General features: G+C 36.0%; 1 protein-coding gene across 2 annotated transcripts in view; it reads right to left on the reverse strand.

Annotated features, from left to right (window-relative positions):
• LOC126478212 (ATP-binding cassette sub-family C member Sur) overlaps positions 1 to 15,407 on the reverse strand; it is a 402,049-nt gene that overhangs the window by 63,029 nt on the left and 323,613 nt on the right. The window contains exons 22-23 of one of the 2 annotated variants that reach the window (XM_050103681.1): positions 517 to 754; positions 306 to 433 (exon numbers count right to left, since the gene is read on the reverse strand). The exons of the other annotated variant lie outside the window; for it this stretch is intronic. Of the exons in view, the coding sequence (XP_049959638.1) occupies positions 306 to 433; positions 517 to 754 (366 nt within the window). The remainder of the gene's footprint in view (positions 1 to 305; positions 434 to 516; positions 755 to 15,407) is intronic. 2 annotated transcript variants of the gene reach the window in all.

Below are 15,407 nucleotides of genomic sequence, written 5' to 3' on the forward strand. Positions count from 1 at the left end.
ATCCTTGCTGCCTCTCCTCACAAACCTACTCCCAACCACTGCTACAAAGGACATATATGTATATCCATTAAGCTGTAATTATTTGTGTATTTATGCAGTAGAGGACCATTTGCAGAATATGTTACATGCTTTCAACATTGGGGAGCATTATTTGTGTACTTTTTGTTCTCCTCCCATCTCTCTCACTCTGCTTTTTTTCATCCACAATTCAAAACCTCGATAAACATTGCTTCTTCTAAATATTAATTATTTGAGCGAAAATTAATCTTATTTGCAACATATTTGACAACAGGTCTTTTACTTACTTTTTGTCCAGCTGGTATATGGAGATTTAAGTTATGAATAACTGACTGAGAACCAGAATCATATCTCAAAGATACATCTTCAAACACAATATCACCTTCCATAGGCCAGTTTTTTGGTACTTTAATTCCTGTTGTTATAAAATAATAAAAATCATGAATCAGGTTAATGAAGTCCCCTTCATTTAATGAAGGAAATGGTCAGTGCACTCACCTCTATAACGATAGTCTTCTGTTGGAATCACTGCACACTTGTGGACTCTTTCCACTGCACACATGTACATCTCCATGTCAGCAAGAAATTTTACTACCCAGTTTAAATATATAGGAACCAGCAATGTGTAATTTACTGCTAATCCCACAAGTGCTGGTGTGATATAATTTGGATATAGCCATACTGATATTAGGGCAGCAATTATTGCAATAAAAACTATTACAGCACCTAAATAATCCTAGATGAGAAATATAAATAAAAAATGTGTCACACAAATGTATAAACCTGTTGCACCATAATTCATAAATAGTGAATTTAATCAAAGTATGTTAATGTTATATCATCTACGGCAGAAATTCTTTAAATCTTAAGTATATATATATATATATATATATATATATATATATATATATATATATATATATATATATATATATATATATATATATATATATATATATATATTTTTTTTTTTTTTTTGTAACAAAACTTGCAATTCTTTCATTCCTTCTGTAGCTTATAGCTTCAAGTCCATCCCTAATTTGAAAGCATATGAGAAATAATATAGTATACCTTTATCCACGTTATTATGAATGACAGTATTTAAAAAAGCATGTGATACTTGAGCTCCTGTATTTGCAAGTAAAACTATAATGGAAATCCCTGGATGCAACAACACATAAAATAAGGGAAAGGCAACCACTAACCTATGGAGCACAGGAACATGTAGTGGAAGATTGCATTACAGAACTAATTAATAAATTACATGGCTACTTGTAAACTACACACAACAGGTGCAATACAAGTAACAAACATCATGACAATTGTACTAATACATGATGCACTGTGCCTATATAAGCTGTATCTCATACATCAGTTAAAGGGCAAGCACATTTTCTTCATGAAACATGGGGTCTGACCCTATTTTCAAATTAGAAAGCAAATGACCCCAGATAAGTTCATTTTTACATACTTTATTAGTGCCCATTGTGTAGAGAGAAATATTTATTGACTCTGGAGTGATGGACCTTGGTCTTTGAGATGGGTATTGCGTAGTTCAGCTGAGTTTTTCTACTATGAAGTACCAAATATTCCATTACATGAACATTGTTTTTTCTTATGCTTTTCTATGCTCCACACACCAAGCCACTCCTGTATCTTATGTATTATTTCACCCAGGAATTTCCATTATTGTTATAAGTTGTTGATTTGGCTCTCTTCCTTCCCATACCATTATATCTCTGTTACTGTCTTTCTTTACTTATCTACAATTCATTGTCCATTCTTTATTCTTTAATATATCTGTACTTTCTTCTCCTCTACAGTAACTGCCTTCAAAACAAACACTTGTCGCCCTCTGTTGGTGAATACTGTTTTCTGTTAAATGATTGTATGCTCCACACAACTGTCCACTATAGGTGTGTGGTTGCCTTTCCCTTATTTTACATATCTAAATGTACTAGTTTTGTAGGTTTTGTTTCTTCTGCAAAATGATGGGCTGAAGTAGGGACACTCTAGAAGTTGTTGTTTTTTTTTTTTTTTTTTTTTTTTTTTTTTTTTTTTTTTTTTTTTTTTTTTTTTTTTTTTTTTCCAATAAAAGGCCTAACATAATTATTTTAAATTTCATGCAAGCCTCGTCAAAATTCTTTGAGGTAAGATGAGTGGCAACACTGTAGTTTTCTTTTTTGCAGCTTCTTCTTCATCTGAAGTGGGTTAATGGAATCCCATTTTGTTAAGATGTGTATGTGGAGGGAGGGGGAGAGGGATGTTCAGCACACTTACAGCCAATACTCAAGAAAAGAACATTTATTGCATAATGCAACAATAAGGATTTTCACATGAGATTGTTAAAATGATGTTAATTTTTGAGCTCTAAGCAGCATGGTTATCAGTGTCCTTGCTAAATTAAAACAAATAAAATCATTATCCAAAAGCAGTGTTATTGTGATGATATTTTCATGGAAACAAACTTTTTTTTATTTATCTTGCTGTATACACAGGAGACCATCATCTGGTAATGTAAAATGTGGCTAATTTTCTAAACAATTCTGAGCTCCAAGACAGGAGATGTCGTTCATAACTTCTTTATTCAACTGCATACCTATTACAAATATATGTGGATAAGTAGCTACAGTGAAAAATTAAAGGAAGCAAAATTAAATAGTGTGGAGCAGATGAGAGCAAACTAACATACCCGATTACAATGGACCTGAAGATAATTAAATTCACATAGTCACATCTGAAGCTAAACACAAGAAACAGAACAACATGGACTGTGGAACAAAAAGTGCAGGTGTATTTTAATCAGCTAATAAAAACCACAGCAAAAAATCTTGCAGCATCCCAGATTTGATGGTGCCTGTTTTGAACTCGAGTAAAATAAACAATGTATCAAACGCAACAGATAAAGAACAAGATGGAACACAGAGTCAAGAAATACCAGAAGAAAAACAACACACATCAGAATCCATCCTGACAACTAAAATATATATAAACCCATTAAAACTGAAGGCATAGCGAAACCTGTAGCAAGATTCAACCAGACCCTCACCAACACTGAAAACTGCAGTAATTTGTCAATGGGGTAACTTTGCAGTTCTCATAGGTGTTCCAATGATATATACCATAATGAAACAGCTGCAGCAACAACAGCTCTGAAGACAATGCTGGGTAAGTTAACAAACACAAATGTTATATTATTTAAAATCCTCATGGTTATGATTTAATTGAATCATCATGTGTAAACAGAGAACCATGTGTAACCAAAGCTAACAAGTATTTTGAAACAATTTGCAAACAGTTTAAAAATGTAATTCTTTTAGACATTAAGGAATGGCGGCTAGTGTTGATATGCATAGTGTTCATGCGGGAAAAAGTGAAAATTACACCGATAAAAACAGCGTGTGCACGAATTGTAGTGATGAAATCAGAAAGTTAAATGATCGTTTAAGTAGTCTGCAATTAACCATTAATACTCTGATGAACGAACTAAAAAAACTTACGACCAGAAAGTGTGAACCTACATCAAACTTGCCTCACAGTAACCACGAAATTCCAGGCAAAGTGAAAAACAAAGTGCCTCATTCTCAACAAAGGTTATTGTATGACCCTAATACTGCGTTTACAAGCAGGTTCAGTGTGCAATCAACCGTGCAAGGTAAGAAACATTGTGCATGTGATAAAACTAACTTCCGAGCTGAATATGAAACTAAAAATACGCGGAGTGATACATCCAAAAGAATGCCTAACAACTCAACTACTGCTATGAAAGGAAATGAAACTGAAAGACCTGAACACTTACGTGACCCAAATATGAAGTATATGTCCAGCGCTGATACTAAATTGTTTGGCCATAACGACGGTGGACCTTCTAAACAGGCAGAGAAACCTAAACGAAGAAAAGTAGTTTTGATGGCAGACAGTCATGGTCGTGGATTTGCTCGCCTTCTGAACGGTCAGTCCAGTTTACAAACAATCGCTTACATAAAGCCTGGTGCTTCTATGTCGGAAGTTTGCAATCATGTACGATCCACAGACGTTGCTGACTTATCCTCTGAAGACTTTGTTGTACTAATTAGTGGGTCAAATGACGTATATAAAAACGAAACCCACAAAGCAAAACAAGAACTAAAAAGGTGCTTAGGACAGTTGACAGACACAAATGTTTTAGTGCTGAACATTCCACATCGGCAGACTTACCGTCTTGGTCATGCGTAAATAAAGAAATAATCAATGCCAACCAACAAATTTCATTACTTTGCAAACATTTCAGAAATGTAGAACTCGTAAATGTTAATAATATTAGGCGCAGATTCCACACATTACATGGATTGCACGTTAACAACATGGGGAAAAAACTGCTCGTCGGAAAAATTGAAGAAATTATCACCAAGAGGCATCAAACACTCAAAAGTAAAATCATCCTGGATTGGCCCCCCAAATATTCGAAGGAAACAACGCCAGCAAGACCTCACTCACCAACATCAACAACAAAAGAAGGAACTAGGTGCCTCCAATATTCAAGCACAATGAATGCAGTAACAGCTCTACCAATTGCAGACCCAGCTCAAACACCAGCAGCAATATTATCAACAGCAGGTGCAGCAGCTGAACAACTACCAGGGGAACCAGACACAGAAGAAAATGCTGCTGCAGATGATAATAGAAGAATAGGTGCAGTCGGGAAAAGAAAAGCAGTACTTCCAGCACACCTGAATGATTTTTTATTGACAGGGTAAAGGTAAGTGATCAATTAAATATGCCAAAGTCTAACAATATGCCAAAGCCTAACAAACCCTTTAATTTCATGCTGATTCATCAAAATGTCCAATCATTGCTAAACAAATTAAGTGAAGTTGAAATTTTATGTACTGATGAGCTAAAAAACGTTTCTGTAGTGTGTATAACTGAACACTGGCTGCCTAAAGATGCAATGTCAGTCACAAAACTTGCAGACTTCAATCTTTCTTCATCATTTTCTAGAATTACATCCAGTCATGGAGGGTCATGTATATTTGTTAAAAGTGGCATTGATTATTGTAACATAAAATGCATTGAACTGTTAGCTGAAGAGAAAATTTTTGAAGTATCCGCAGTTGAACTCTCTGCATTAAAATTAATAATCATCTGTGTATATAGGAGCCCTGATGGGAACTTAAATGATTTCTGTCACCAACTAGAAGCAGCTTTAAATACTATAAAAAACTTCAACAAAACAGTGATCATATGTGGAGATTTTAATATTGATTTTCAAGAAATCTCAAAAGACCAGCAAAGCTTGATGACCCTACTGGAAACATATAACATAAAAGCCACCATAGACTCTCCTACAAGAGTTACACCAACAACTAGCTCAACAATTGATCAGATATTAATAAACACAAATGTAAATCACAATTTATGTGCCGGAAATCTTAATACTGGCTTCAGTGATCACTATGCACAGTTTATTGCTTTGCACACCCCAAGTGAAACAACTGAGAAAGAGGAACTTGTAAAAGAAGCAAGGAAATTCACTAACAAACAAATAAACCTTTTTGTACAGAGACTAAGTGAAGAAACTTGGTATGAAGTGTATACCTGTGAAAATACTAACAAAAAGTTTGAAAAATTGATGGAAATCTTCATGTCATACTTTGAAGCTGCATTTCCATTAAAAAAGCAAAAATGTCAACCTAACTTCAAGAAGAACAAATGGATTACAATAGGTATTAGAATATCTTGTGCAGAGAAAAGAAGATTACACGATATAGCAAAGACACAGAACATGCCTCATGAATTTCATTTGTACCTGAAGAATTACAAGAGGATCCTCAAAAATGTTGTAAGGAAAGCTAAAACAATGGCAAATGACAAATACATTGAAAACTCAAAAAACAAGTCTAAAGCTATATGGGAAGTTATAAAAAAATCAAACAAGTGAAACTAAACAATATAAAAATGTGAACTTATGTTATGAAGGACAAATGATTTCTTGCCCAACAGAAATTGCAGGGACCTTCAACAAATATTTTGCAAACGTAAGTGAAGAGTTGGTGAGTGGACTGGAAGAACACAACAAAATATCACCTCCAACATGCAATAGTGTGAGAAATGTGTCTACATCTTTGTTCCTTTCACCCACAAATTCTGAAGAAATATTATCAGTTATAAAAACCTTGAAAACAGGCTACTCATGTGGAATTGATGGAATACCAGATGCAATTATTAAAAAATGCTGTCTTGCCTTAGCTGAACCCTTGACACATTTGTGCAACAGCTCACTGGCATCAGGAACCTTCCCTTCATGCTTAAAAACAGCAAAGCTGAAACCACTGTTCAAAAAAGGAAATCCAGAATGTGTTTCAAATTATAGACCAATAGCCCTACTGCCTGTATTTTCTAAAATTTTAGAAAAAGTTTTTTATAAGAGATTGTCTGATTTCCTAAATAAAAATAAGATTCTCTCTCCTTCACAGCATGGCTTCAGGAAAGGCTATTCAACTGAAAGTGCAATATTTGAATTTCTTAATGAAATCTATACTAAACTGGATGCAGGTGAGTTTGTGACAGGCATATGTCTTGATTTATCTAAAGCTTTTGACGTCATTGACCATAGTGCCCTACTGCAGAAGCTTGACCAGTTAGGAATTAGAGGTATATCCAATGAGTGGCTCAAGACATACCTATGTGGTCGCAAACAGGTGGTTGAAGTGCAATATACTGACCATAACAAAATCAGCTACTACTATTCAGGATATGAAAATGTGAAATATGGTGTCCCTCAAGGATCAGTATTAGGACCCATTCTGTTTCTCCTCTATGTCAATGATCTTATGTACAACAAGTATTGCCAAACTACCCTCCAATTTGCAGATGATACAAGCTTCCTTATTAGTGGTAAAACAGAAGAAAAACTTAAAGACTCTGCTATCCAAACAATGAATAGTGTAGAACAGTGGTTCAGCTACAACAAGCTAATTATAAACAAAGAAAAGACAGTAGCACTGAATTTCTATAATGTAAAAGGAAGACACCACCCAAACATAGAAATAGAACTTAGGGACAGAGTTCTTGAAAGTGTTGACAGCACTAAATTTCTGGGACTCTGGCTCCAGAACAACACAAAATGGGCGGTACATATTGAATATTTGCAAAGAAAACTAAGCAAAACCTGTTACATGATACGGATCTTAAAAACTTGTTGCAGCAAAGCCAGCCTGTTAAATGTATACTACTCCTATGTGCATTCTGTAATTAAATATGGCATAATCTTCTGGGGCAATACAACAACAAATATTAAACTTTTCAGGATGCAAAAGAGAATACTAAGAATTATTGAAGGGGTAAACAATACGAAATCGTGCAGACCCATATTCAAAAAACTGTCAGTTCTTCCTCTTCCTTGCATTTTTATCTATGAAACATCAGTTTTCATCAAACAATATATCAATAGACACCCAGATATCTTATTAAAAATGAAGATATACATGCACACAATACAAGGCAAAAATCTGACATTCATGTGAAACGGGTGAGAACATCATTGTGCCAAAAAGGCACACTACATACTGGGATAAAGATTTTCAATAATCTACCTAAACATATTAAATCAATAGGTAAACTCTGTGGTTTTAAGGCTGAAGTAAAGGCATATTTAATTGATCATTGCTTTTACAGTCTGACAGAATATATAAAAGCCAAACAACAAAAATAAAGATGCATTATTAATATTCTAATTTGTATGTTGCCTGTAATGTTTGTTGTATTTATGAATCTGTGCTAAATTACTTCAATATCTAGTCCTTAGGATTGCAATACAAACTGTATTTTATCTTGTAAATACCTAACCATGTCCAATATCCTTGTATATATTCTATACATATAGGATTTGAAGGACTAAATAAATAAATAAATAAATAAATAAATGTATCAGTTGTAACCATAAACCCTCTGACAAATGTAACTGATTGAGAACTTTCCATACAAGACATGGTCAAGGGCTAGGTGTATTAGGAAAGAGACTGCTGGCCCAAAAAATATTTAGTATAGTAAATAAATTATCTTGTATTGGCAATTTAGATTGCTTGAAGGATGTTTTTGTACCAAGCAGCCTGAAAGGGACACTAAGGTGAGCTGTGCACCAAATCTAGGTGGCTTGACTTTGATGTATCAGAATGTACAAGGACTAAGCAACAAAATGTGTGAGCTGGAAGTAATTTTAAACTGTAATTTTAAGGAGGTTTCTGTGCTGTGAGTTCAATATTGAAGTACCAATACGGGCTTTTCTGACCATATGGCTTTCAAAATTATGGCAAAGAATGAGAACAATAAGAAATGCACAGTCACTGAAAAATATGTACAAAGAAGACTTATTAATGCAAACAACATAAGGGTTTTTAATAGTATGCTAAAAAGAGTGCAGTGGGACATAGAATAAACTGATGATGTGGACAAAAAGTATGACAGTTTTCTTACTGGTTATAAGTATTGCTAAGATGTGGCATTCCTATTAAAAAGAAAGTCAGTGAGAAGACAAATGCATGGGTAACACAAGGCATTAAAAAATGAGCAATCTCCCTTAGAAACCTAAGCAAACATGCTAAAATAAATACAGTAATAAAACCATAATATAGGAAAATTAGAAGGGTCTATAGGAAAGTTTTACAGGTGGCAAAAAGGCTAAGGAATGATTCATACATTAACAAGGGGAGCAATAAATCAAAATCGATTTGGAAGGTTATAAACAATAGCATAGGAAAATGTAAAATCAAGACCCACAATTTCAAAACTAAAATTAAGGGTAAAATGACAGAAGATGCTCAACAGATAGCCAATATATTCAATGAACATTATGTGAACATAGCACCAAACCTAATTAAAAGTCTGTGCAATTCAAACAACAAAAACATAAAAGTACCAACTGTGAAAAGACAATGTTTCTGTACCCAGTAACAGAATGTGAAATTAGAAATGCTATTAATAAACTACAAAATAAAATGTCTTCTCGTATTGATGGAATTCCAGACAAGGTAATCAAATATAGTTTTTCCAGTATAGATACTCATCTAACTGACACTAATAATACTTATTTCAGTACAGGGATGTTCCCATCAAAACTAAAACTCTCCATGATAAAGCCACTTCACAAAAAGGATAGTACAGCTGACATAAATACTTATAGGCCAGTGACAGTATTGTCAGGTTTTTCTAAAGTAATTCAAAGAGTAATGTATGAAAGGTTAGCTGACTTCCTGAATAAAAATCAAATACTGACTAATACTCAAAAAGGGTTTTGAAAGAACAGACCCACAGAAACGGAAGTCTTCCAATTCTTGAAAGTGGTCCTAAATGCCTTGGACAAGAATGAATTAAGCTGCGAGATATCTTAGATTTATCTAAAGTGTCTGGTCTAATCAGCCGTGGATTATTGCTTATGAAACTAGAATTTTATGGAGTCCGGGGACTTGCCTTCAAATGGTTCAAGTCTTATCTCTCTGATAGACAACACAAAGTGCAAATACGTAATGAAGGCAAAGAGTATCTTAAAAAAACTAGCTAGGGTTCCATGTTAGGCCCTCTGTTGTTCTTGGTGTATATAAAAGATTTGCCAGGCCATCTGACAGTTGCAGAAATGGTGATGTTCGCTGATGACACTAGCATTTTCATAAAAGGATACACCGAAGATAATCTGCAGCAGAGTGTCTCTAGGGCAATAAATGGGAAAGGAAAATGGTTTAGCAATAATGCTTTGGTCATAAATAAAGCTAAAACGATATTGATGAATTTCAGTAATATTAAAAATAAAGCTAGAAGAGGAGTAAAAGCTGAGTTAGGGAACTATGTTACTGCACAAGCTCCATACACAAAATTCCTACATATATGGGTGGATGAGCACTTGATATGGGAAAAGCATCTAGAAGTTTGGAGTAAGAAACTAAGTAAATGCTGCTATGTGCTAAGAAAGTGTCGGGACTTTTGCAACACTGAATCATTGCTGTGTGCCCATTATGCTTATACAAACAGTTTGCTTAGATATGGTGTGATCTTCTGGGGAAATACAGGTATGGCAAAACAAGCTTTCAAACTTCAAAAATCGCTATTAGAATAATGAAAGGGGTTCCCTGTAGAGAGAATTTAAAATAATGACTCTTTCTAGCTTATACATCTATGAATATGTCTGCTTTCTGAAAACTCACCAGGAATTTTCAAAGAGATTATTTTCACAGAAGAGCGCTCTACCAAAAAAGTGTAAACTATCAGCCCAAAATACTTTTTAGTGCATTACCTGCTACAATAAAGAAAGTTAAAGAATTTCATAAATTCAAGGTAGAACTTAAACAATTTTTACTGGCCACATAGTTTTTATAACATGGAAGAATACCTGAATATGGAAAAGTAATATTATTTATATATACAGATATAAAATATTTGTATTTATTATCCAAGTTTTTTAAACAAATTAAATATAAGAAATTATGAGGGTTGGAACTTAAATAGTGGCAACTATTTATTCACAACTCATACAAAAGTTACATTTTTGCACTTGTTACTGTCCTTCAAAGTAGTCACCAGCATTGTGTAGAACCCATTGCCAGTGATGTGGAAGGCGTAGTATACCGTTACTAGAGCCTGTTCTGTTTATGGTGCAAATGGAGCAGTCTACTGCCTGTCAAATCTCTGGAACAGTTCTGAAGTGAATACCACAAAGTGGTTCCTTCATCTTTGGAAACAAATCAAAGTCACAAGGACTTAAGTCCAGGGAGTATGGTGGCTGGTACAGTACTTCCCAGTCCCATCGACCGAACAGAGCAACCACAGCTTGTGATGTATGCACCCACGCATTGTTGTGCAAAATGATGGGTGGGTTGTGCAGAAAGTGTCGCCGCTTCTTTCACAAAGCTTGCCGCAGGTGATGCTCCAAAAATGAACAGTAATACGACTTAAGTCCTTGTGAATTTGATTTGAGTCTGAAGATGAAAGAACCACTTCATGGCATTTGCTTCAGAACTGTTCCAGAGATTCGACAGGCAATAGACTGGTCCATTCGCACCATCAACAGAACAGGCTCTGCTAACGGTAAACTATGCCTTCCACATAGCTGGCAATGGGTTCTACACAACACTGGTGACTACTTTGAAGGACAGTAACAGGTAGAAACATGTAACCCTTTTGTATGAGTTGTGAATAAATAGTTGCCACTATTTAAGTTCCAACCCTCATATATTGTAATTGACTACATCTATACAATGTACATTGTTAATGGATGAATAAAGAGATTGATTGATTGAACGTATATGGATATAACTGAGAAATAAATTCCTGTTAACCACCTCACTGGTGTAAAAGTGTCCGGGAAAGACATCATATCTGCTAATACACCAGCAGGGACTTTACCTGTAGGATTAGTGACTGTTCTATCTCTTACATTAGGTACAAACACAATCCATTTCACCATAATCATAAACTTCCTGCATGGCAACTAATACCATGGTTTATTTTCACCTAACATTTCAAGCAACAAGAGGCTTAAGCATCGACTGAATAATACTGAAGTGAAATCTGTTTCAAGCATGCTTTCTAAGATCATTTTTGATAGTCATCACTGTTACTTCAGATGCCAGCATAATCTATGGCTGTGACTGTGGTGTGGTGTGCAATGGTGATGACACAAGGGCTGCTGTTTGAAATCGGTGATGTACACTGTAGAGAGTGTCAACTGGTGCAATCTCTATCAAATACGTATTACAAATAAATACATCATTCACACAGCTTTTGCTCTCACATTTACTATCAATGATTCTTCTCAGATGTGCATATGTAGCAAATCACCTTGATGCCCCAACATTGTGAGGCCACAGCTTGGAATATCTGTCAGTTCCCAAAGTTCAGAAACTAAAACAATCATTCTGCATGGACTGCATTACCTACTTCAGGCCTAATATGGTTTTTACAAAGTACAGTCAAACGCAATTTCATCGTCACTTACACTCTGGAATTTGTCCAACTCAAATTCTTTATCACTATGGAGCCACTTGATACCTGTCAATAAAGTCAATATGACTAGTAATGAATACAATGGGATGGTTACAAGAATTCCTGTTAGTCACAGTAGCATGCTCCACTGTATACTCCAAGATAATTTTATAACAAGTGTAAGAGAATTACTCTTGACTATGTAGGAAGGAATGGCAGTGAGTAGAGTATAATGATAATCTGTTATCACATGCTGTCCAACTGTCCCTCCAGTGACTCATTTGTCCACTGCTTTATGAGCTCCCTCTGCTGTTGAATTTATGAAATGAAAGAAATTATGCCTCTCATCTAATTATACATCAAGATAAAACCACACTGCCTGCCTAGTAATAGCAGCTTCTCCTAACTGAATAATTAAGTTTGTGTTTAATGAAATTTCTTCTTCAGGACTATATAGTTAGTCTTGATGGTAGCAACAGTTAATCTATTATTCCTATAACATTGTTGCATTTCATCAAGGGCACCACATGCATGTTCCTTTAACAGCTCTAGAGTTGGCAGAAACCACTACCAACAGATCATGTGGATAGGCAGCTATTTATTTATTTACTGAATGGCAATACAGAGTAACATTGCATAGGATATTAAAATATACGAATATAAAACCATAAGAATACAACATACATTACTAGAAGTTGTGTAATTTCATATTATATTTCTATGAACAATGCATTGACTAGGTAATTTCAGAATTTTGCTTTGATCAGATCTCTCAAAGGTCCTTCATACTTCCTTGTTCGGCACTCTTGAATTATGCGGTCTATAGTGTGGCCAAATTCCCCACAGCCACACATACAGAAATTGTAATGTCCCACCTATCTTTCATGGAATTGCACTTGGACTGGCCCATCCTTATTCTGTTCAGTCTCGTCCACACATTTATTTATTTTTTATTTTATTTTATTTTATTTTATTTTATTTTGATACTCTTGGTTGGAATTTACAATATCTAAAATCCTACCCCCATGAACCATGGACCTTGCCGTTGGTGGTGAGGCTTGCGTGCCTCAGCGATACAGATGGATGTACTGTAGGTGCAACCACAATGGAGGGGTATCTGTTGAAAGGCCAGACAAATGTGTGGTTCCTGAAGAGGGGCAGCAGCCTTTTCAGTAGTTCCAGGGGCAACAGTCTGGATGATTGACTGATCTGGCCTTGCAACACTAACCAAAACGGCCTTGCTGTGCTGGTACTGCGAACGGCTGAAAGCAAGGGGAAACTACAGCCGTAATTTTTCCCAAGGGCATGCAGCTTTACTGTATGGTTAAATGATGATGGCGTCCTCTTGGGTAAAATATTCCGGAGGTAAAATAGTCCCCCATTCGGACCTCCGGGCGGGGACTACTCAAGAGGACGTTGTTATCAGGAGAAAGAAAACTAGCGTTCTACGGATCGGAGCGTGGAATGTCAGATCCCTTAATCGGGCAGGTAGGTTAGGAAATTTAAAAAGGGAAATGGATAGGTTGAAGTTAGATATATTGGGAATTAGTGAAGTTCGGTGGCAGGAGGAAAAACACTTTTGGTCAAGTGAATACAGGATTATAAATACAAAATCAAATAGGGGTAATGCAGGAGTAGGTTTAATAATGAATAAAAAAACTGGAGTGCGGGTAAGCTACTACCAACAGCAAAGTGAACGCATTATTGTGGCCAAGATAGACACGAAGCCCACGCCTACTACAGTAGTACAAGTTTATATGCCAACTAGCTCTGCAGATGATGAAGAAATTGATGAAATGTATGATGAGATAAAAGAAATTATTCAGGTAGTGAAGGGAGACGAAAATTTAATAGTCATGGGTGACTGGAATTTGAGAGTAGGAAAAGGGAGAGAAGGAAACATAGTGGGTGAATATGAATTGGGGGAGAGAAATGAAAGAGGAAGCTGTCTGGTAGAATTTTGCACAGAGCATAACTTAATTATAGCTAACACTTGGTTCAAGAATCATAAAAGAAGGTTGTATACGTGGAAGAATCCTGGAGATACTAGAAGGTATCAGATAGATTATATAATGGTAAGACAGAGATTTAGGAACCAGGTTTTAAATTGTAAGACATTTCCAGGGGAAGATGTGGACTCTGACCACAATCTATTGGTTATGAACTGTAGATTAAAACTGAAGTAACTGCAAAAAGGTGTGAATTTAAGGAGATGGGACCTGGATAAACTGACTAAACCAGAGGTTGTACAGAGTTTCAGGGAGAGCATCAGGGAACAATTGACAGGAATGGGGGAAAGAAATACAGTAGAAGAAGAATGGGTAGCTCTAAGGGGTGAAGTAGTGAAGGCAGCAGAGGATCAAGTAGGTAAAAAGACGAGGGCTAGTAGAAATCCTTGGGTAACAGAAGAAATATTGAATTTAACTGATGAAAGGAGAAAATATAAAAATGCAGTAAATGAAGCAGGCAAAAGGGAATACAAACGTCTCAAAAATGAGACCGACAGGAAGTGCAAAATGGCTAAGCAGGGATGGCTACAGGACAAATGTAAGGATTTAGAGGCTTATCTCACTAGGGGTAAGATAGATACTGCCTACAGAAAAATTAAAGAGACCTTTGGAGAAAAGAGAGCCACTTGTATGAATATCAAGAGCTCAGATGGAAATCCAGTTCTAAGCAAAGAAGGGAAAGCAGAAAGGTGGAGGGAGTATATGGAGGGTTTATACAAGGGCGATGCACTTGAGGACAATATTATGGAAATGGATGAGGATGTAGAAGAAGATGAAATAGGAGATACGATACTGTGTGTAGAGTTTGACAGAGCACTGAAAGACCTGAGTCGAAACAAGGCCCCGGGAGTAGACAACATTCCATTGGAACTACTGACGGCCTTGGGAGAGCCAGTCCTGACAAAACTCTACCGTCTGGTGAGCAAGATGTATGAGACAGGCGAAATACCCTCAGACTTCAAGAAGAATATAATAATTCCAATCCCAAAGAAAGCAGGTGTTGGCAGATGTGAAAATTACCGAACTATCAGTTTCTTAAGTCACAGCTGCAAAATACTAATGCGTATTCTTTACAGACGAATGGAAAAACTGGTAGAAGCCGACCTCGGCGAAGATCACTTTGGATTCCGCATAATGTTGGAACACGCGAGGCAATACTGACCCTATGACTCATCTTAGAAAATAGATTAAGGAAAGGCAAACCTACATTTCTAGCATTTGTAGACTTAGAGAAAGCTTTTGACAATGTTGATTGGAATACTCTCTTTCAAATTCTGAAGGTGGCAGGGGTAAAATACAGGGAGCGAAAGGCTATTTACAATTTGTACAGAAACCAGATGGCAGTTATAAGAGGTGAGGGGCATGAAAGGGAAGCACTGGTTGGGAAGGGAGTGAGACAGGGTTGTAAGCTGTCCCCGATGTTATTCA

This window comes from Schistocerca serialis, chromosome 1 (genome assembly GCF_023864345.2).
Source record: "Schistocerca serialis cubense isolate TAMUIC-IGC-003099 chromosome 1, iqSchSeri2.2, whole genome shotgun sequence".
In the NCBI taxonomy this organism is placed as follows: Eukaryota; Metazoa; Arthropoda; class Insecta; order Orthoptera; family Acrididae; genus Schistocerca; species Schistocerca serialis.